Below are 24,266 nucleotides of genomic sequence, written 5' to 3' on the forward strand. Positions count from 1 at the left end.
GGGGGGGGGGGGGGGGGGGGAAGGGCACTGCTGCAAGGAGAAGAAATCACGAAAGAGAAATAAAACAAAGCAGTTGGCTTCCATAAGTGACATTTTGGATGCTAAACCCCCAGCCTGAACTCTTGGGATTGTGCTGTTCTTGTCACATAGTGGGCATTTTAAGACAGATCAGAATAGGGTTTAAGTTTGGCTCTTGATTTGAATGGCAAGTTTTAGGAACAGAATCAGAATTGGAAGGACTCGCAGGAGAGAATTTAGGCCAGGGGTTCTCAACCTTTTTTTTATTCCCAAGCTCCCCTCCACTCCCACCCCTTCAGCATGCTACAAAATCTCCACAGCCCACCTGTGCCACAACAACTGCCCAGCTCCCCAGTACAACCTGCACAGCCCTGGGTGCAGCTGTCAGGGAGCCCTCGGACTCCATGCACCTGAGCAGCAGCAATGTAGGGCCTTGCCCACCCTCCTGTAGCACCATCCACAAGATGGAAGCTGCGGGGCCGGGCCTGTCCCTGCACTGCGACTCACCTCAGCCCCAGGGAGCTGAGGCAGCTCCTCCCTATGCCAGACATGATGGTCCTCCTAAAAGCCTGCTCATAGCTCCCCAGCCAAGAACCACTGGTCTAGTCCAGGGATTGACAATTTACGCCCTATGGATTGGATCCATCTCCCAGAACCACTGGATGCAGTTTGTGGAGCTGGGGCTATTGTGGCAAAAGCTTTGTCCACATCACACCACAACCAGGAGTCTACCCCCTTCCTCCACTTCACCCTGCTGGCAGGAAAGTAGCAGCAACCAGGTCCTAGCACCAGAATGCCATTGTTCAGTTAAATTTTCAAAACATACAGGCTGAATTACCCTGCAGATGCAGAAGTGACATTGTATTCCTGCAGGGAGAAAGGCAGTTACTTCTGGTCCTACAAAGGTTGTTCATATCTCTCACCAAAACCATGCTCCAAGAAGAAGCTTCTTAGTCACTGACATTGAGCAAGTTGGTCAAGTCCTTGCCTTTGATATAGATTGCACAGTGACAGGAACATCCTGTCAGTTAAGAGACATTTCCTTACATTGTGTAACACTAAACTATGAATGCTGGACCCCCTTCAAGGTCCAGTCATTTCAAACAACCTTCAATCCACATACTATGTAATTCAAAGTAGGCATTTAATAATTATTGCTAATTGAAAACTTTCCCCTTTGCTGCTACTGCTGCCCTGCCCCTCTCCAAGGTACCATATTATGCACCAAATGATTAGTCAATGGCCTGATCTGCACTTCAGAATTTCCACAGCTGGTCTAGATCCAGCACTAGCCCATAAAACCAGCTGTGTTGAGTATCTCACATACAGGTACTTTCTCCTAAGCTTGTAGCTAAGTCTTTCAGAAAAGACCAGATCACAGAGCATACTTAAGTTTCTGTACTTTTCCTGCCAACAGTCTTATTGCCACAACTTCCTTTAACAAATCTTTCAGTCTCCCCCAACACTGTTGCTGGGCAAGACCCATAAGAGAAAAGGAACAGCAGAGCCGCATATATATTGCTGTCAAATGCATAAAAAACCCCCTCAAGTTTACAGTTAAAGGGCAGATTAGGGTGCAACTGGGATCATATGCTAGGGCTACAGCTGCATGCTAGGGCCATGTTTGCTGGACTCTGGGGCTTCCCATGGGTCCAAGATCTTAGCACTGAATTTATGCCATGGGGCTCCCAGAGCTGCAGGAAGCAATACTGATACACAGTACCCTGCTGCCAAATTTCTGGACCTGTGGGGAGCCCCATGGCAAGAATTCAATGCTACTTGGCTCCGTGGGCTGATCACTGGGTAAATAATTCAAATGAAGTCAAAGTCTGATTGACTGAGTCCTTGTAACCTGGCAGCTTGTTAATTTGAACTTTCAGCAAGCTCCTACCTCAGAGCCAGAATGATCATTCAAAAGTACTGCAAATCAGCACAGAAGCAAAAGAGATGTATGACATTCATTGAACAAATTAGCGTTGTTCAAATATACAGGAAAATTAGATATTCAAATACTGGACTATTGCAGATGTTCCATCTAAAAGCAATTTTATCTCCTTTTATCTAAAGGAGATAGCATTTTTTAGTAGGTTTCCCCACTACCACCACTTAACAATATTAGAGAACAAGTTGTAAGAAAGATTATGTCCCAGAGATTTGAATATTCAAGTTACAGAACTCCTGCTTTTGTCATCTCCACTAAGTAGCAGAGGAGACAAAGCTTTGGCTAGTCAGCACCTGCTTCCTGCCCAGGCCCCTTTACTCACTGTTTTCTGGCCATTGTGATATTTGGACCTTAAGCAGCAGAAAAGAGAATAATTTGGTTTTAAAGATGTAGAGAGACTAAGGCCCAGAGGCTGCAAGTTACTTTGCTGCCCAACTCTCAAGCACTTAAGGAGTCCATTTAGGAGTCAGGCACTTAAATGCCTCCACAGATCTGGGCATAAATGACTTCTACAGCTCAGCAAGATGCTACTTGCAAGACTGGAAGTTAAATCCTTGTCTCAAATACAAGCCCACTGTTTTAGTGTACCCTTACTTTCCTCAGATTATATATTCCAGCACTTTCAATACCAGATAAGACTCATGTCCCCCTAGCTCACCTCCCTTAGGTAAGTAAGGGAACCCATAAGTATCATGGATGGCAGCATTCCCAGTATACTCCAGGAATTTCTATTTTACATCTCCCCTTATGAGACCTTCCAAAACTACCTTCCCCACCATCTAACCATGATGAATAGTAAGCCCAAGAGCCAGGTTCCCTCCACTCATTTTGCCACCATGCCAAGTCAGTTCAGAGGAAAACCTTTTTCACAAGAACTAAATTAAAGGCACACACAGGATTTCTGCACATGCAATTAATGCAATGCAATGAACTGTTGCACATACCATACCAGAGTTTATTGCTCCCAGGTGCTGTGTTTATGCATGCGTTGCCCTGTGGAGGGGCTGGCTGGGGCATAAGGATGCTCTAGTACAGGGCTAGCTGCCAAGCAGCCCTTACACTGAAGCACCCTCATGCCCCAGCCAGCCCCACCAGTGGCACACATTAGGCCTGTGCTAATAGGGAAGTATTTGGTTCAGATTTGGATTCGGCCGATTTGGAGGACAGCAATTCAGTTCAGCAATTTGAATCTGTCCCCATCTGATTCTGCTAAAAATCAGGGGGGGAAAAAAAAAAAAACGGCCAATCCAAAATTGGCACCAAATTTCCAGGGAGAGGCAGTCATAGCCAGGTGGCTACAGGTTCTCCTGCAGCTCCTCTGGCTGTGCCTGCTTCTTCTTGGGCAGGGGGAGCCGCAGGAGAAGCCCCCATGGCTGCCCTGTCCAGCCCCCCAGCACTTTTTTTTTTTTTTTAAAGCCCCACACTCACTGGCTCTGGCAGCAGCAATCAGGGCCTCAGAGGACTCATGGCAGAACCCCCCTGCACAGCAGGGATCGCCCCCCCAAGCTTGGCACAGGTGCGATGCAGCTTGGCAGGGTGCCATGCACCATCTAGGAGCTGGGGCAGCTCCAGCAGTCAGCCAGAGCCTGGTACTACTCAGCTCCAGCTCCCAGAAAGTGTGCAGCACCCTGCCACACTCTACTGTACCCATGCCACGGGGCAGCTGGGGCAATTCCTGCTGCCCTCCACTGCACAGGGAGTGGGGGGGGAGGTTCAATGAGCCCTCAGAAGCCTTGATTCCCACTGCTGCAGCCAGTGAGCGTGGGGCTTAAAGAAAAAGCAACCGAAGCTTTGCACAGCCCTACTACATGCATTGCTCAGCAGTAAAGACCACCACCATAGAATACTACTTGTATTTACAAGTACTAATCTACAGCAGAGTTAATTATTTAACCGCAGCCTAATAGGGCTGCAGACTAGCTCCGCAGTAAAATCTCAGTGTCTAATTAGGCAGCTCTGTAGTAAATGCATCATGTACATGCACCTGCAGTTACCCAACTTAAATATAAGTCAGGCTTACATACAAGTCAGGCTTTTACCATGTTGAGCTCTACATTAGCCATTACCAGACAGGAAAGATCTGGGAGTTAGTTTGCTAAAAACAACAGCTCAGTGCTCAGCAGCCAATAGAGTCAAACAAGGGAGTGTGTAGATGAAACCAAGGGCCCTAAATTGAAGTGGTGGGTGTTTTAAAAGACCAACTCAATTAAAACACCTGTGTTGTTCACATGCCCGGCTGACTTACCTTCCTCTCTGGCAGGGGGGGCAGGGGGGAGGAGGGCAAGCTGCCAGTGGACAGTGTTCCCTGGGCTTCAGTGCAAGCATTCAGCTCGGGGGGAGCACCACAGCCGCAGAAGGAAGTACTGGGCCCCTGCTCAGCACAGCGCAGGCAATCTCCAGGGGAAGGAAGATCAGACTTGCCACTTCTCTTGGGCAGAGCCTGCTTTCCTGGGCTGCTGCCAGGCTACCTGATGGGCTTCCTGCAGAGCCCCGGAATTGTACAGAGCCCAGTGCTTCACTCTATAGCTGTAGGAGCAGCAAACTCCTTTGAGGAGTTTTAATTTGCTGCACCTCGAGTCATTTAAGGCACACCGTGCCACCAAATTTCCTACAGCAGCTGGAATTAATGCACAATACACCACCAAGGCATGCAAACACTGACACCATTAAAGCAGTGCAAAAGCAATTAGCCCACTTTAAAGCATCATGCACACACACCCCTTGTTTCATCTACACACAAGCTCAGATGTTAGGGATTATTAGGAGCTGTAAGCAAAACAAAGTATTGTTATGCTCATTTATAAAGCTTCATGATGTATGCATACCTGGAATAAAATGGCCAATTTTGGTCCCCACACCTCAAAAGGATACAGAAGAATTAGAGAAGGTAGAGAAGAGCAACAAGGATGATCAGTAGTATGAAGAAGCTTCCATCTGGGGAGAGACTAGGTCTAATCAGTTGGGAAAAAATGATAAGGGTTTACAAAATATTAAAATAGTGAAAGTAAAATAGACATTGAGAGAGTAAGTAATCTACAAGAACTAGGGGGTCAAACTTACTAGTTTCATTTAAAAAAAACAAACAAAAAACCCTAAAAGGACCGCCCCCCCCCCCCAGCATGCAATTGAAGTATGGAATGTATTGCCATAAGATGCTGTGGTAGCTGGCAGCTGAACACAATTTATAAAAGAGGGCTTGAACCTTCTGGGAGGAAAGGGGTATCAGTACCTATTGACCATGAAAGTTAGAGCTACAGACTACAAATCAGAACTTACTAAATGCTGGAGACTGCAAGTGAAAGGGACAGTGGGGAAAAAAGTCCTGGTCATACCCCGTTCATTCTCCCTTTAAGCATTTACCCAGTATTCTGTGTCTCAGTGGCAGAGTAAGACCCAATAAGTGCCAGTTCTTATGTTCTTGTAAAAAGGGCTGCAAGAGATCGTACAATATAAAGATTTTTAGAGGAAGCTTGTTATTAGACAGACCCTGCTTCTGTTGAAGTGATAAAAAAGCCAACTGTATTGAAAGACAGAAGGCTCAGGGGGAGTTTGGAGACAAAAATTCTGTGTATCTGGACCATTCTTCTCCATTTGTCAAGACTCTAAAGTTTTCAAACAGCTCAAGTATGAGTGAATCCCTCATCATGATATATCCACATCCATACACACACGCACAATATTTCTTCCCCCACCAGCATTGCCATGTAACTACCAGAAAAGGAAAAAAGCATTACCACCTGTAATCTTGGGAGCAGAGGAACTAAATCAATTTCACTTATTTAAATTAGCAGCAGCTAATTTAGACAAATTTAGTCTTTTGTCAAGAGATTTCCTGCCCTGGGAAGATATTTGCTAGTTCAGCCTTGGCTTTGATAAGCCAACTTTAGTTTTGACAACTGTTTAAGAGCAACACTCAAAATCCTCTCCTTTTTGTCGTTAACACTGGCCAAAGAATTTGTACAGACCCACTCATGAGAGACCTAGTTCAGTTAAAGCCTACAGACCACAGCATGGATTTCTACTTAAGCAAGATTAGCGTCTTCCAATTTCTCAAGTCCCACCTCCCATCTTTCCTCCAGCATGCTGGAAAGCAGCCAAACACAGCAAGGCACACTCAGCAGTGATGAACAGACACTGTAATACTCTTGTGCATGGTGTGTTCATAATACCTAAGGTCAGGAGGGACCTGATCAGATAATCTAGCCTGACCCCCTGCCACAGGCAGGAATAAATGCTGGGTTCACAAGATCCCAGACAGGTGATCATCTAACCTTTTCTGAATTTGCCCAAGGTACAGGCAAGGACCACTTCCCTAGGAAGTTGGTTCCAGATGGTGTGTAATGCCATTAAAAAAAAAAAAATTATCTACCCCAGACAATACTGTATCGGGGGACTGAAATACATTGTTAGCTGATACGTTGTGGCACAGGTTGTTACTAAATAGAATTCCAACTTTTAGGCAAAGACAGCCATTTAATATTTAGAAGTCTAGAACACTGGCCAGAAGTGAGAAGAAAATGGGACCAATTTGATCAACTCCCCACAAAAGGAAAAAAGGTCCTCTTTTAAAAAGGCACAAACCACTGAAAACAGTAAAGATTTCTGGATCACATTTGGCCTCATTTTAAAAACAGCACATTTAGTGACAATGTTTTTTGTATCTAGGCCAAGATGCATCTTTCTAAGCAATTTCCCTGGACAGCCTGAAATCCAGCCACTAGTTAGAAAACAGTCTTGACATTATTGCTTCGCCAGATTTCCCATTAGAATTAATAACAAGTGTTTTGAAGCTGACTTGCATAAAGAATTAATAGTCAGACTTGCTTAGCAGCCTACTATGTAATTCAAGGAGTAGTTACTAAGCTTGGGGCCATCTTAGATTGGTCCTTTCACTACAAATTGGAGGCTGCATTAGTAGCTAGAAATAAAGTTACGCAACTTCACAAGCCAGAGACAGATTTTTTTTTTTTTTTTTTTTAAAAGAGAGAATCACTCCTGCCAGTCATTCCCATCTGGTACATCATGGCTAGGTTACTGCACTATATTGTGAGAGTCAGGTATGCATTTGAAGGTCAACCTCAATTTCATAATACAGAATAATGCTTTCCATTCCCATGCAGTAAGGACAGCTCCTTTTCATCCCCATAGAAAATGGCTATGATGACTGGAACCTTCTCTTTGATTTAGATTCCAATTAAACAACAGCTATTCAAGTAGATACTGTGAGTTGTCGGCATCTCTTCACCTCAAAAAAATTGTTCTTACAGGGGGAAGAAAGGGAGGTCAGGATTAATGATAAGTGAGGTAGTATCTAGGCTCCTTTTTTTTTTGTGCTCCGCCAGTCTGGTAACAAAATGCATTGTGTATGTTGAATACATTATATGAAAATAAATCCAAGCATGGAAGAGACAGCTGTGAAGCAAGCTGTAGCAAGTTAAACATTTCTGTTGCACAGTACCTGTAACTGAGTCAGAATAGAACATTTGTGCTTTACTGCACATCTGTGGCCCTTCTATTCTGATATTCTGGAAGTACAAGCTGAGTAATTTGGAACATCAGATGCAACCTGATCCATAAAAGGTGTGGATAGAGATACCAAGGGGATTGATTATTTATAAATATCTACTTGAAGTCAAAAAAGACTGAATTGCTTAACATCTTACTAAGTATGGGAGCTTTGAGAAAGGGTTACTTGGAGACATCAACTTAGTTCCTATAGTTTTAGCTTTCAAAAGAGTTATCACAGCCTGCTGGGGCTCCTTATTTTGTACCACTGAAAGAGAAAAATCCAATTGCTATAGGAGAGACTCAATCCAGAGTACAGAATATCCCTTCCCCAAAGCATTTTCTCCAGAAACAAGAGATGGTATGGAAAAAAAAAGTTAGAACTTTCCACATAGTAAAATATTTAAATTCAAATTCACCAACTAGAATTGAGCACTGGCAAACTGTCAAGTTGCTTGTCTTTGCAAATTCTATATTCACTGCTTGACACTGGTAAAAAACTAGAAATGATACTGGGGCATAAACTGAAAGATAACTTAATTTAAAGTGTGTCATTAAGCAGGCATATTAGTATCCCAATTTTTTTTTTTTTGCGCTTAAAATCACCATAATCTACTTGTGTTATTGTTTTCATGAAAGAGTATGCACTTCCAAATACATAAGCTAGAACAAGTATGGGGTAGTTATGCTATTTATATTTGTCAAACTACTCAAAGTCATATGGATATATTTTTGAGATGATGAGCATGCAAAGCCAGGAGAGCTTACTGGAAGCCTACCTTAATTGACTACTGTAAAAATATTGCCATTTTCCAAAATGCCAGAAGAGCCATTCTTCTGAAGTGCTAACCACTCTACATTAACAGGCGAACTCCCAATAAGATTGTTAAGAGTCAACTAAAACAGTGTTTTCTAGATGAACCAGTGATACAAATTCAAAAATTTTAATGTAATATTTTAGTATACAGCTATGTATTTTTATACAAGAAATAGTTGCTTCTGTTTGTTCAGTATGCTTCTTCCCTACTGCAGAGGAAGAGATTCAGTCAGCCAGTTTTGTTTTATGAGACTTTCTACCCAATTCTATGCAGATGCAAATCATCAAGTTGTAAGGGGGGGGGGGTGGAAGTCTTTATTCAACCTTTAGATTTTCAGAGCTAGGTAGAGTCAAGGAGTGCTTCTGCATTCACCCCAGGAAGTTGGTACTGTCAGGATTTTTCTATTCAACTAGAAAAATGCCTTTGGAGTAGAGAGTTGTATTGAATTACAAAACAAGAAAAAATTCAAACCAGAAGTTGCTCTTCACTGAATATCTGTATAAGAGGCATAAAGCTCAATAGTTAGAATCTAAGTCTAAACTAGCTCCAAGTTTGTTTTAAGCAAAAGTTATTGAACAGTAAGCTTTGCAATTCTGTGGAATGCCTCAGGTGGGAGTTCTCCTGCAGCTTCACTGGAATCACATCTGTTAGTTTAAACATTTCTAAACATTGCAAACCTGAATACAATATTACTGTGCTCATCCCCTTCCTTTCCTGTGAGACAGCAGGGGAGGGAAAAGAGAATAAGAGCAGATTAATGTGGAACAAAAAGCTTGGTTTTATTAATAAAGTAAATTGAGCACAAAGCTCAGACACTTCAGATCTAGGGCCATAATCAACTCATGGCCATGTTTCCAATCAAGACCAAGGCGATCATGAAGCCTCAGCTGAAAGCCACCTTCTTCCTAAATGCCTGAGGGGGGAGAAGGCATGACACCCAAGTATATTCAATAGGCATGAAATTTTAGTTTTGTTCGGGGGTGGAGGGCTTGCCTTGAAAAGAAATTAGTATGAAGACACTAAGAATGAAGCCACTCACTCCGGAAGTTGATTATAGATTTCAAAGAGAGTTATGAAGAATAGCCCTAGGAAAAGATTCTTACCATCAAGCAGTTACTTCTTGTACGGCAGCAGTAGAATGGTGTTGTAGCTGTGATGGTCCAGGAATTATACGAGAGGCAAGGATTTTTTGGGCAATACCTTCCTACTGGACCAACTGCATAACTGGGACCAAAGTCAGACAAAAATTAAGGAACCTGAAAAAAACTGCCTTGCATCTGAAAGCTTGTCTAACTCTGGGTCAACTATGCAGTTGGCCCACTAATTGAAATCATCTTAAAGCTTTTCACTTCCCCAATAGACTTTATAACCAGAGAGTGTTGATTTAGATGCCTGCCAAAAGGTTACCATTATCAAATTCCTTCTTGACAACATGACAGCAACAGCCATCCTAAGCAACTGCTCAGAAACAGACCCCTTCACTGTTCGAACTGCAGTGAACCAACTCTTTTCCAGCTATATTGCAGCTATTCCACATCTCACTGCAGAAAGATGTCTGTCTAGAGTCAGCATCTAGTATCACATGGATAGGAATCTCCAACATTAACTGATTATGTTCCAGATCCAAGAAAAGAGAAACCCACACCTCCATTAATGATCTTGACATGCACTAATGATTATGTCATGTGTGTTCACTCAGCTGAAAAGTTCTAGGTCACTCCTGACTGCTTGTACAAGGCATACCAAATGCTTGGACTTACTAAACACAGCAGTCCTGAAAGGCCATTTCCACCGGTGTACCCCAGGAATCAGTGCTTGAGCCCATGCTTTTTAATATCTTTATTAATGACTTGGATGAGGGAGTGAAAAGTGCAATTATTAAGTTTACAGACAGTACCAAACTGTGGGGACAAGTGGGCACGTCAAAGGACAGGTCAAGGATTCAGGACAACTTTGGACAAGCTGGTCCTAGGACCTGAACAGAACCAGATGAGGTTCAACAGGGACAAAACACCAGGTCCTTCATCTGAGTAGGAAGAACCCTCACCATATCTATGCAATGGGTGGTGGTCCACTAGCTGGCACTGCATCCAAAAGGGACCTAGGGGAGACAATTGACCAGATGATGAATGAGCCACCAGTGTGAGAAAGTCGTCAACAGAGCAAATAGAACTCTGGTTTGCATCAGCAGATGTGTTGCCAACAGATCCTCAGAGGTGCTCGTCCCCTTCCATTTGGCAATGGCGAGGCCACAGCTGGAGTATTGTGTCCAGTTCTGGGCACCACACTTCAAGAAGAATGGAGACAAGCTCAAGAGAGTGTAGAGAAGGGGCACCTGCATGCTCAAGGGCCTGGGGGACTGGCCCTATGAGGAGGGACTTTGGGATCTGGGACTGTTCAGCCTGAGCAAGAGAAGGCTGAAAGGTGACTTGACAGCCGCCTACAAAAATGTGTCAAAGGAGAACACCAGGATCTAGGTGAACAACTTGTCTAAAAAGCCACCTACAGGAAGATATGGACCAATGGACACAAGCTAGTCAAGGAAAAAAGTTCTGGTTGGACATAAGGAAAAAAAACAACACTTATTTTCTGTACAGGTAACTAGAATCTGGAACACTTCCAGCAGAGGTGGTGCAGTTGCCATCTCTGGAAGTCTTTAAGAGGAGGCTGGACAAATACTTCGTTGAACTTGTTTGAGCCCAATTACTTCCTGCCCAGGGCAGGGAACCAGACTTTATGTCCTTTCCAGTCCTTCTTTCTAGGATTCTATGTGGATCCCAAATCAGGCTACTTAGTGATCTATGGACTCGCCAAATGATTTCCCAGTTCACTGAAAGGCTGTCCTCTTATCAAGGGACTGCCAACAACTTCTACTCTAGAATCATTTCCAACTATTTAGAAAGGACAAATATGTTAAAACAATAATGTGTCTTCTATACCATGGAGGGATTGAGGAATCCCACAACTCCTAGTTACTTGCTTCTGGGCCAGCAGAATACTTTCTAAACACAAAGTATCTGGAAGTTCCAGGTAATTATAGAAATTCTGGCAACAAACAGGACAAGTGGTGGAACAGTACATGATGGGGACGGGGAAAAAGAAGGAGAAAATAGGATGGTTGTCAGATAAATGGAGACCCTCTTGCTGGATTTCCCCTGCCCCATTTAAGCCAGTTTATAAATACAGAGAAATTTCCCTTTGAGGAGATAGAGAACTTTGCTTTTTTTGTACAAAAAAAGGAAAGTTCTAACTAATCAGGTCAAGTTTGTTACCAAAAAAGGTTGTCTTTATGCAGACAATAGGTACATCAAGTTAAAAGCTGTTTATAACCAAACAAGTAGTTCTTAGTTAAATTAAGAGTTTGCTGACCAGATACAATCTGCACTGCGGTCATTAAGACGACTTAGTTCCTATTCATTCTTGAGAACACCCATTTAAAAAATGAATTCAAAGAGACTTGTTCAGCTAATCCCAACAAGACTCCTCTTCTAACGCATCACCAGATTACACCACACCACTACCACCGAGCCAAACTCATCATTTACCTTCATATGTGAAGATGTTCTGTCTGCACAGGGATGGGGGGCGGGGGGGTGGTGATGTGTTGGCACAACTGTAGCCTCCCAATGCACACCCCCACCCACCTTTGGTTAGGCCAGGGACAGGCCAAACATATAGCCCGTGGGCCATCCAGCCCACCAGGCCATTCTATCCAGCCTGTGAGGCCCCTAAAATTAATAAATTAGTATTTATTAGCTTCTGGCTGCATGTGAAAGCTGGAAAGAGACAGGGGCAGCAGTACCCAGAGGGAGCCTTAGCAGGCTAAGCAACCCAGCCTGCCCCACCCCCAGCTAGTTTCCTGCCCTGGCCCTACTCCAGCACCACATGCCTGCTGGCTGCATCACCAGACTGTGGAGCACAGAACTACACCAGTACAGTGGTGTGCAGGCCAAGGGGCAGAGTCTGGGTGCATATGTTCATAGGAAGAGTCCCACATTCACATCTCACCATACACATGCACACATATCCCCTGCCCTTACTCTTGTATTGTGTGTGGGGTTATGGTATAAGACTTCATTTTAAGCTATTGTGCAATCACCTCCATATACACTACACAAATATATGTAAATCAGGACAAAAATATTTTTTTTGAAATCAAATGAATGAATGCTTTAGATGTTTGCTTTGTAGAATATAATTTGTATTTTTCTGGTACCGAGATGGCAAAACCGCTTGCTGAAAAAAGTACTTCTGGGGGCAAGAGGAGGGACTTCCAGTCACAAGATAGTGACCAGGGGGTGGGGCACCTGTCAAGGGGCAGGGCTACCTACCTTTGACAGCTTGCCAAAACTCAGTAAGCAGCCCTCTGCCCAAAATAATTGCCTGCCCCTGGGCTAGGCCCTGTGTACAGCACTGGGAGCTTCATATGTGCTGCAAGCAATACAAGTTCACTGTAGTTTGGCCCAGACTCTGCCTGGAGCCCCTGCTTTCAAGCAGGTCCAGAGGCCTGCTGCCTTTTGCTCTTACCCTCCCTCCCCCTCCCCTTATTTCAGCGACAGTGGAAAGGAAGGAAGCAGTTGGCAACATGCAGGTTCTGCTTTCACTCAATTCCAAAAGCTTGCAGTACCTCCTTTCCCTGATGCTGAATTTAGCAGTGGGAGGTGGGGAAAGAGTAGACAGCAGCAGGCTTTAGGAGCTACTTGAAAGCAGGAATGCTGGGTAGAGCCTGCACTGGGGAGCGCAGAGTTCACAGCACATGCTGCCAAGAGCTCACTGGCATCCAAGATCAGAGAGGGTCTATGGCCACATCCCCTTCATCTATGACAAATATGTAATGAGCTCTTTTCATTGCATCTGTGAACCACCCCTGAAGGATCCGTGACCATGGCCCCATTGCCGGATCCACCCATACTGCCTGCCAAAAGTCAATTCCCATTTAAACTAGTTTAAAAGGACTTCTCCAGTTGTTTCCTCTCTAGTTTTAAAAAGACCTTTCTCTGCTTGAAATATACTGAAACTAGCTGTCCACAAATGATTTCCAAGTTACCTACCTTGCCCCCACAACTAGTCATGCAAGACAGAAATCATCCACACTCTGCAGAATGACAGGTATACAAGTTTAGATGATCCATGTCAAGTATTTATTCCTTTTGGCAGTGGCACTTGAATTCACTTGACCTTTCTACTTCATACTTCAGAATGAAGTTGTGAGGAAAGTGTACTGCAGTATTCTTGTTCCATCCTTCTAGAAATGACTTAATGCATCCTGATCAACCTTGTAATAGGACAGCCAGTACATCTTGTAATTTTGAATGCTTTTTGAGATTCCAACAGCAGTTACTGCTTAGAACCTAAAAGCCTCTGCAGTGAGCAATGAATGTGCACAAACATGAAGCACTAAATGAAGTCAGAAGGGACTGGCATAGTAATGCTTATAGTTTTCTGCTCAGGGCACTTTTCTCAACTGTGGTGGAGCAATGCAACACAAAAATACCCTGCCAAAAATGGTTGTTCCAAGTAGGAAGACTGCTGTGAATGAACACCTTTGTAACATACACAAGATTGCAGTCCTTTCCTTGCATTTGTCACAAAGTATTCAGCAGGGTTTGCAGATTCACTGGAATCTGACAGGGCTGCACTATGAGCACTTCTGATGTGGTCTCAGACTTGCAACCTCTGGGCTGTCAACCATGTACTGTAGCACACACACCACCTCAGCCCCCACAGGTTGCAGTGATTTGTAGTAGTCATACGCTGCTTTGGTAAATGAACATCTGAAGTTAAATCTGTTATTTAGCAGGAAAAAAAAAATCCACAACAAAACAAACGAATGCAATCCTCTCACATAACAGTAACATGCAAGATGCCACTATACATAAACTATGCTGCTTGCCTTCCTAAGAGGCAGCTATAGCCATTTTTCCATATGCATTATTAAAATTCTTATACAGAGGAAGGCATTCTAAGAAAGTTGCCCTCATTTCCAGTGATTAGGATTCATTTTACTGTGTTATGTAAAGTGATTATAGCGTTAAAACTACAAAGTTTGAGATACCACAGTGCCTTACAACAGTGGTCTCCAAACTTTTTTGATCGTGCACCCCTATCAGTAAAAAATTTGAGTACGCACCCCCAATATGTCGCAATACGCTGAAAGCGAACGAACAAGCGAGAGCGCCACTGTCAACCCCCCGCATTGTGGAACTCCCACTCTTCCCTCAGGATACCGCGCGTACCGTACGTGACACGTGACCGTCTGACACACAGACTGAGTGAGTGTCAATCTGTATATTAAATATTAGTAAAGCTTAATTTCTTATTTTTTTTTAGATAAAAATAAATATAAATAGAAGTTCTGTTTTCTTAGAGACCACTGCCTTACAGAATACCAAATTAAAAACTAAAACTCTAATATTCCACCATAGCACAGTAAGTTACTTTGTTTCATATAAGCATCAAGGTTTTGGGGTTGGGGAAGGGGGATGTCTTTTTGGACCAGCTGCATGGCTGGGATTAAATAAAAAGGAAAAAAAAAAAAAGAAAAACTTTTGAATGCAAGGCATTCTTCACTGAAATATTAAAAACTGTCTTCAGTCACTATACAATCCCCTTTCACAAGCTGATCATGTATCATCTCACCAGAAGCAAGGTTTTGGAGGCAATATCTTTTATTGGACTAACTGTATATATAAAGACAGAAGAAGCTCGCATATTTCCTAGACAATCACATTTACAATGCTCCACTCCTACAAGTTTTACCTCAGCAATTAATTCTCACCCCAGACCTCAAAAATGATCCCCTTCCCTCCTCCTGAACTTCTGCAAGCACCGCCCCTGCCCCACCCCCCTCCCCTGCCATCCTCTCAAGTCCTGCTGGGAGGCTCTTGCAGAAATTCACACCATAGATAATCAGCCAACTTCTGAAATATAGCTTCAGTGTTTTTCATCACCAGGGTATATCCTGCTAACATTACCATTATCTTAAATACCTGTATTTTCCTCACATACAAGCATGCCCCCAAAATGTAATATGCAATCTTTTATTATTGGGGGGGGGATAGAAGACTTTACCTTGGACTACAGGCAAGTACCTCAGGTCTGAAGTCCCAGATTCAGCACGAACCCAGATTTGGTGCACCAGGCCCCGCCTGGCACGTGGCTCGGAAGCCAATGTACAAGTTTGGACTCGGTATGATGGGTCAAACCAGATGCCCGAACCACAAAGGAACACAGGGGACCAACCCAATATAACACACAGTTGTGTCCAGAAGGCTGGCTCAGGTTGGAGCAAGCTCCCAAAGATGTGGGAATGAATGCCATCACTGATACCCCCACATGCACACCCACCCACCACTCAAAGTTTCTGGACCAGCAGAAACCTTTTTCCTCATGTAATATACACCTCAAGTTTTTCCCAGCTCGGGGGTAGGGAAAGAAAGGAAGGGAGTGGTAGTTTTTTTTTTCTTCCCAGGTGGATTTAGAAGTTGCAGTCATGCCTTTTCCACCCTTTTTGTTCCCCCCCACCCCAAAACAGGTTACAGAAGCCTCTTCACGCCTATTCCAGTTTGAGTGGGTTTGTTTACCAGTGCAGGGCAGCTCACGTAACCTCTTCAACTAGAGTCATCAACAGATGAACTAATAATGGAATACAGCAAACAGGTTCACTTCCTTTCCAGAACACTGAACTGATTAGCATGTGAAACTGTCTAGCCCACATTAAGCATATGAAAGCTCTTGGGAGTTCTGCTTTCATCTCAAAAGGGAAAAAAAGAGCAACATCAACTATCCTGCACCCTCCACCTTTTTAATACTAAAACCCTTACTATAAACCAAGTGAAAGTATTCATTTAGTTTTGGAACATTCAGGCAATAGCTGGATTTCTTTGATCTCCAATAAAAGTTCTATTGCTTTTCTTTTTCTTTATTTATATGACAAAAAGAGAGTCTTTTACTATTTGCTTTACATCTCCTTACTTGGCAGAAAGTAAATTCTTTAGACCTTGCAAAGCCCCATGTCAGGACAAAGGGCACCAAATGCAGAATTTGAGACTTGCTTTGGAATGCAGACCTGGACAAGCAGCTCTGTACAAGATCAGTTTTAATATTTGAAAAACTCTTCTGTAATGAGGGCATGCAGATAAATAAAGTTTTGCTAGAGTTAGAAAGACTGAATTACACAAGTTCCCAACTTGATTTTACAAGAGGAACAAAATTTAAAACATGCAACTGTTAGGGAAAAAACCCCAAAAAACAAAAAAATATTTTTCTAAGGATATGCATGGTCAATTCCAGTTACAAGTCTGTTTAAAACCTTATTATAGTAACCCTCCATATATATGTAGCAAGCAAACTGATTTGACCCAAGTCTATTTATTACCCAACAATCTACTTTTGTTGTTGACCAACATGGTAGTGTGAAGGGAGTAGTGCATTCTGTTTGCCTTTACCCCAGTGGAATATTGGGGAGGAGGAGGAGGAGGAGTGGGAAATCACAGGTAGGTTTAGGTTACGAAGGTCATCTTCCTTATATTATTGGCCCAATTTCTAGCACCTACTTCCCTGTAAACCATGGGGTCATAGGGAGACAGCAACTTTTGTAAATCCTAACAGGTCCTTAAGTGAGTTGGCAGTTATCTTCAGGTGCCTAAACGCTTTTGCAATATATTCCTTTGGTTTTAATTCCCAGCTCTGGGTTACACTGACTCATTGCTTCTAATAAAGTTCCATCACCCATGTCACTTTCCTTACATCTGCCAAAGTGCTTTGAAGTCCTCAAAATAGAGGAAGTTGCAGCAACTCAGAGCCCCATTACCCAGAAGTTTTGCATAGGCATCTGTTTGAATTCAGCGTAGTTTTAGCATTTGAAGCACACACAAAATGCAAATCAGGATAAAGTTTGGCAAGTTTCAGTCGTATTGTTTTATTTAAAGCATACTGGTCATCTAATGTTTTAGATCCATTTTTCTTTATCCAAGTTTGAGACTGATAACAAGCTACCAAAATTCACACCAAGTATTTTCAGCCATTTAAACTACAATAGTGCTTTTACCATCATCTTCCAGTGAAGTTAGTGACCTTATTAATTTCAAGCTGACCAATCCCAGGCCCATGCCTTTTTCTTTGCAGAACGGTGGTATTTTAATACCATGCTGAGTTTAAATCAGCCAACATACTGTTGTAACAGCAGTCATTTCTTTAGGATGATCTTTTCTGACTTTTTTTAAAAAGTTACAGGTCTTACTGACCAGGTCATATTTAGCCTGACAGCCAGAAAGATTACAATTCAGAAGTCTCTGAAGAGTGCCCCTTCCACAGTGATCAATCATAGAAGTGTGATGCGTCATAAAAGCCAGTTGCTTTTAAAGTTAATATTTAAGGCATAATACCCAAGAAAATATCCTCCACCATACACTGAAAGAGACTTGGAACAAAATAATTAACTTTAAGGCACCTTTCATTAAATGCTGTGAAATCACACCAGAATGAGTCATAGTTCCTCCCTCCACGCTCCTAAGGATTGTTAGAACCAGGCTGGTTAAAGTACATTTATATAGAGGCATATGAAAGCAAATGCCTGGTCAATCACATTACCAGATCTCAATAGAGAATTTCAGTTCTTTTAAACTTAAGTGTGCCTTAGGATTTTGCCTCCAAAGGCAAAATACCTTTTGTAATCACTGCATAGATTTTCCTTAAAAGATACCAGGATCAAGATTTGAAAAGTTCAAGACATTTGGTTTCCAAATCTCTCTCATGATCAAGCATCCACTAATGTAACCTTTGAAAGATTGCAACCTACAGTATTTTAAGTGACTACATGCAACACAATGCCTTCAGTACACCAAATAAAAAAATTTAAAAAAAAAAATCCACATACACCTTTTTCCACTCCCTTTATCTTGCATTCTCTCTTCTCCTACATAGGGAAACTTATTCTCAATTTGAGAAAAAGTCCTGGCACCTACTTTATATCTAGGCCATCTCTAGACTAGGGAATTCTAAAAGGTCCAAAGCTAAGAATTTGATGAAGCAAGCTTCAGCTCTCAAAAGCTTGTGATTATAAGTAAATTGACTTTGGTTACTCTGCAAAGTGCAAGTCTACCCTATTTTCATTTCAATTAGTACCAAGACAAAAGATCACTTCAGAAGTGAGCCACGTTAGAAGTATGACCTAGCCCCCTCAGACATATAGACCCCACATTAAAAACCCCTTGGCTTCACTTTACCAACACAGAGCTGGACAACACTGAAGAGGGTTTCTACTGGACAAGGTAGATGGAACTACCCACCACAAATGAAATTTTATTAAATACCCCAAGCATGATCGTGGAAAGATCTGAACCATAGCACCCACCATGGGGGAAGATGTCCTATTTATCATTTTTATGGTTGCAATGAAGACCTGCACCAAGCTACTGACAACATTTTGCAATGCATATCAAATTCAAAATGTCACACTAGTATTATCCATCAGTGCACTTGTTTATAGATTATTCTGTCATTCAATTGCTATATTCCATATGAATAAATAAAATAACTGTTATCATTCAGCAAGAACACAATGAGAATCCAGCCCTAGAGCTAAGGAACACCATCTAAAAGGGCAGTAAGTTTCTTAACAATTCTGAGTTCAGAAACTGAAAAGGAATCCTCAGTTCAGTCTTCCGCCTAGAAAAAAAGCCCCTGGTAAAAATGGTCTAGTATCATACAGTCAAGCCTCAAGCTCAAATTTGCAAGAAACTTTCAAGTTTAGAAGCAGTTTTGTTTTAACATCAGTTTTCAGCATACAGTCACTTTAAGCACTATGTACCTTTCTTTTTGCTTTCAGCTATTTGCATAACTCACTTCAGAGAGAGGGAGAGTGGAGCTCAAAGTAATTAATGCATTACATTTCCTAAACCATGTCTAAAGTTGTTATGTGGTACACTCAGGCAGCCACAGTTATCTACACCCATTATACAAGGCCAGAGGACAGCTGATCTGAGGAGTAAAAGGGAATGACTATCACATGTTCAGAGTCTCAGTCACCCTCTTTGATAAAAAGACATGGTTTGAGAACACATATAATATTAATTCTATTTATGAGGAAGCCTGTTACTGTAGTCGTTTTTAAAGCAGTAGCTTTCTCTTTTCCATTTCAACCTGTTTGTAGCAGTTAAACAAGCCAGATTTATCACTTAAATTCTGTACTTTTTGCAGGCTACCTCCCCAAGATGATGATGTAACCAAGATTGTGTAGTCGACCTATACAGACCGACTGATACACAAAGATCTGCACGGGCCTATAACAGGCTAGATGTCCTATGGAAATTGTTATGTGCTGGAAGTGACTTTGATAGAATGGACACCAAGAATAGGAACAGGCTTAGTTTTCCCATTTCATAAGAGTAGCCATCTTTGTGGGCAATATAGGCCAGAGGTTAAGAGCCACCAATAGGTATTACGGGAACCATATAAGTAGGCAACTTTTGTCTTCTAGTATCTGTGTGACAGCAAGACAAAAAGGATTGTCTGTAGAAGCTGGCGTCAAGTGAGAAAGATCACTATACGTTTACTCTAGCCACAAGTTGCCCAACTCTGTACGTGGGCAGCACCTGTGTGGCATGCTGAAGATGAGGTAGGGGACATGCAGCACAGCAGCAGATAGGGCAGGAAACAGAAAGCAAGGCAGAAAATTGGACAGGGAGCCTGGGGAATAAAGCAGATCAGGCAGGGGAAGAGGATTGGAGTGACACTTGGGGAGGGTGTGGGGAGCCCCTCTGTTCTAGTGTAATGGGTTATGTACTAGTTTTTCCATCAAGGAGTTAACAGCAGTACATACAATAATGTAGGAATTCATTAGAGACAAACTAAACAGTGGACAACATTTTAATCTTTGTCCTTCTAGCAGCAACTATAGAAGCTTCTTTGATGTTCTGCTGTCATACCATAACCAGAACCAAATCTTTGGTGCCGAAGATTGACATACGACTACAGAGAAGGCCAGTGACCAGCTAAAGGAAATTTCTAGTGAGACAGCCACCCAAACACAATAAAATTCATGATCAGCATCCAGGGAAAGTGCACCATTTTGCCACCACTCCAGAATATAACCTTTTCAACAAAAGTGTAAAGATCAGGTGTGATATCAACATAGTTACTGGGACCACCTATTTGTTTCACCATCATTTTGACGATGTAGTTGCTTTGGATCTTATCCCATTACCTGGATTGGCTTTACGTCAGTAGGGTTTATTACTCTGTTGTTCTCTCCAACCCCCTTGCTTCTCTCAGCACTGCCCTCTTCTCCCTTCCCACCGCTGCCCTCCTTTCCGGTCTTGTGATTTTAAAGAAGTCAGTCTGATGTCAGGCAAAAGGCAGGATATATTTGCATTTTACAGACTAAGCCAGAGATGCAAAACATAAGTTTTCATATGCTCATCCTTTCAAGAAGTTCTTTATTTCTCTCTATCCAGTTTATCTTGAACTCAGGATCACCACATCCTACTGTTAGCCACTATAAGAGAAGTTATGCGATTTTAGGAAACCCAAAGCCACTGACAGGTAGTTGCTTTTCAAAAATCACCTGAGTCACTGAATAGTTGCCTTGCTCATTCATGTTTTCACTTTGTTAGCCTTTTGTCCTGCACCCCAGTTCTGTATTTTTTCCTACCGAATCAATCCGCTTTGGTACCCGAACTGAAGTTGTGAATGACAAGATAATTTCTTGTTCTGCAAGTAGTTACCTCATTTTATATGGTTAGCCTATTATCAGGAGTAAGACAGCAGCTACTTTTCCCAGGAAAGATGCCAACACTCAGAAGCTGCCCTTTGAAGGCAAGTGTTAAAAACACAGCTTTCATGGCATTAAGTACATAGTAAATGGTGAAATTTGAAGCTCAGTTCCTCAGCCTTAGGAAGACTCATTAAAAGTGTTGGGAAGAGGATGGAAAACAGAGGTCTGGCTGAACCTCAAGGCCTATGTACAAACTAAATGATAAAGGTATTACCGAATTAGAGTGCCATACAAAGTGGATTAGAGATGAGTAAACAGAGTAAACAATGCGTAGCATCACATTTGTAAGGCTACTTAATACAGCAGCAGAAGACAAGCTGACAGAGCAAACACCCTTATAATTGGCCTAGTTCTCCAAACCAGATATGCCTCAACAGAAACATGATGTTTGCACCGTATGGCATTTCTTTCTTCTATACGTAACTGCAGGATGTGAGCAAAGATTTCAGCTGCAGGTTTTGGAGGTGGTGTCCCCCCCACTTTTTTTCACGGTTAGTAAGCTAGAAGTTAGATGCATCTAACAAGAAATGCATGAGGATTAGTTACACTCTTCTGTATTGGTACAGACTAAGAACATTAAAAAAAAAACCCAACCAAAAACAAACCACCTTAAGCATGAAGCAATGCTTATTGCGTCACCAGAAGTTGCAGAAAGACCAAATTTGCCCTTCACATAAAGGCAGGCCCAGATAAGGTAGTGTGGGCATGCCTGATCCAAGCCAAGTGATCTTTGGTGGTAGCTTTTTCTGAGCATTACAAGTCAGCCTAAAACTGGCCAGATGCAGAAGAGCCAGATTTACCCATTTTTGAACAAACAACTTTGTGTGGGTTAAAGCAAGGTGACAACAGCTTTGCAGTTCAGTTACTGCCATACTGAAAGGAGTTATTAACAGCATAAGCTACTTTGCCTTGTCCTCATGAGAAGGCTGGGTGGTGGAAGTAATTTCTTTTTGGAGCCCAGCTCTTAGACAGTTCCTAACCAAACCAAAACAAGCAAGGATATGTTAAAGCCTGAAGCAAACGGCCCACACCCAAGAAAGGTGGCAGCATGACCTGCTTTAGGTTTTCAAAAGAAACAAGAAGTCGAGCAACTGCTTTTCAGTGGTAGAGGCTGCCTGCCCACGTGCGCATGCTTTTCAGGGACTCCACCACCTCTGTGGGTTGCCTGCTCCAGCACTTCACTCCCCTCCTCATGGGAAAGTTTTCCCTCCTAGCTAAAAAACTTCCCTGGCTGCAACAGGAGACCATTACTCCTTGTTCTGTCCCACCCCACAACCCCCTTCCCTTCAGACACCGGAGGAATGGGAGAGACAGGATCACCGCTAGGGCAGCCGCTGTAGAGGCCAGCCCGATTGTTCTCTATAGATACAAAACCAGGTGCCTATCTGGCCTCTGTTTTTCCCCTTTGAGAGAAAATGGCTAAATCTCTTCACAGAGGATACTCCAGTTGTCCGCTACTCTGTCCTCTATCGATACGAATACTGGTGCCTTGATGTTCTCTTTTTCTCTTGAAAGAGATTTGCCCGTTTTCTCTCAAAGAGAAAGACCAGAGGACACAGAGGCACGGGGTTTCGTATCAAGGGAGTAGCAGACAACTGGAGTGTCCCGTGGGACGGCCACCCTGCGGCTCCAGGAGGGTGCGGAGGCCAGCAGGGGGCCGGTCCCCGAGAGGCGCAGGGGGAGCCGCGCCGCCGGCCCTTACCTGCGATGTCCCAGAGCTGCAGCCGCACCAGAGTCTTGCTGTCCCAGTGCAGCACCTTGAGGGCGAAGTCCACGCCGATGGTGGCGCGGTAGTGCTGGGAGAAGAGCTGGTGCACGTAGCGCTTGATGATGCTGGTCTTGCCCACGCCCAGCTCCCCGATCACCAGCACCTTGAAGAGATGCTCGCGGCACTCACCCGGCCCGCCGCCGCCCGCGCCAGCCATCCCGCCGGCACAAACTTCCTCGCCCCGCAACTTTGTAGCAACTTCGCCGCAGCCGCTCCGCCCCGCCAGGGGAAGGGAGGGCAGGAGAGGAGCAACCACCTGACTGCAGTCACAGGACGCGGAAACCCCCGAGCCTTATATAAACCCGCTCTGCCGCCGGACTGGAGCAGGAGGAGGGGGCGGAGCCCGGCGCCGCCTCCTGCGGCCGCCCCGAGCGCAGTCTGCTCGGGGCCTCGGCTCCGCGTGGGAAAGTTTTTTCCTCCTCCCTAAAAACTTCCCTTGCTCCCACTGTTGCCCCTTGCTGTGTCTCTACCCTTCAGACACCTGAGGAATGGGAAGGCGGGTTGCAAAGGGGATGGAGCTGGACAGGCCTCAGCGTTGGTGACGCGTACCCTGCGTGCACCCCTGAGCATGGCGGTGCACCCCCTGCGAAAAGGCGCCATCGAAACTGCCAGCAGCACCTGCGGGCGCTTGCCGCTCGCCACCCTGCCACCGCTAACACCACCCGTGGCGTCTGAAGGCACTCCAGCCTCGGTGGCGTCTGCTGGTGGTTGCGGGCCACCAGTCGGCACTTGCCATCCTCCCCTCCAGCCACCAACAGCGCTGTGGTGGCCTGTAGGAGCACCCCACTTGCTGCTGCCACCTACAGCGCCACCACCACGTACAGGAGCTCGCTGTGCCCCCCCAGACACCGGGACATGTGGCATTCATAAGCTGGAGTGTCCTCAGTGGGCACAAGGCAGGACAGGGAGCAAGGGGTTCAAGTTGCGGCGAGGGGAGTTGGAGTGGGATATTAGGAAACACTCTTTCACCTGGGAGGGGAGGAAAGCGCTGGGACAGGCTGCCCAGAGAGGTGCTGGGCTCGCCATCCTTGGAGGCTTGTAAGACGCAGGTATACAAAGCGGTGGCTGGGATTATGGGTTGCCAACTCTTGTTTGGATCTATCCCACGGGAGGTTTATCACATGATGTAATGACATTAATGAGTCATTACCTCAGGAAAGCAAATGCACATTACTGTGGTTTTCTGGTCGTAGTCGGGTTGGTCTAAGGACACAGACAGGCAAGGTTCCTTGAGTACATGTGATAGGGTGGCCATCATTGAAGACATTCCAGTTTTCTGCTACTCTGTCCTCTACTGATACAAAACTGGATGTCTATTGATACAAAACCGAACATAACGGCATCCAGTTTCATATAAATAGAGGACAGAGGACAAGTCCTCTATGATGGCCACCCTAGTGATATCTTTTATTAGACCAACTGAGTATTTGGTCTAATAAA

The 24,266-nt window shown here is 43.8% G+C and overlaps 1 protein-coding gene across 1 annotated transcript in view; it reads right to left on the bottom strand.

Moving 5' to 3' along the window:
• RAB32 (RAB32, member RAS oncogene family) overlaps window positions 1-23,037 on the bottom strand; it is a 46,317-nt gene extending 23,280 nt beyond the window's left edge. Inside the window, exon 1 of the mRNA XM_019527463.1 lies at window positions 22,761-23,037. Coding sequence (XP_019383008.1) covers window positions 22,761-22,983 — 223 coding nt within the window. The 5' untranslated portion in view covers window positions 22,984-23,037. The remainder of the gene's footprint in view (window positions 1-22,760) is intronic.
• Window positions 23,038-24,266: the final 1,229 nt, after the last annotated feature.

This window comes from Gavialis gangeticus, unplaced genomic scaffold (genome assembly GCF_001723915.1).
Source record: "Gavialis gangeticus isolate Ggan-Ray unplaced genomic scaffold, GavGan_comp1, whole genome shotgun sequence".
NCBI classification, from domain to species: domain Eukaryota; kingdom Metazoa; phylum Chordata; order Crocodylia; family Gavialidae; genus Gavialis; species Gavialis gangeticus.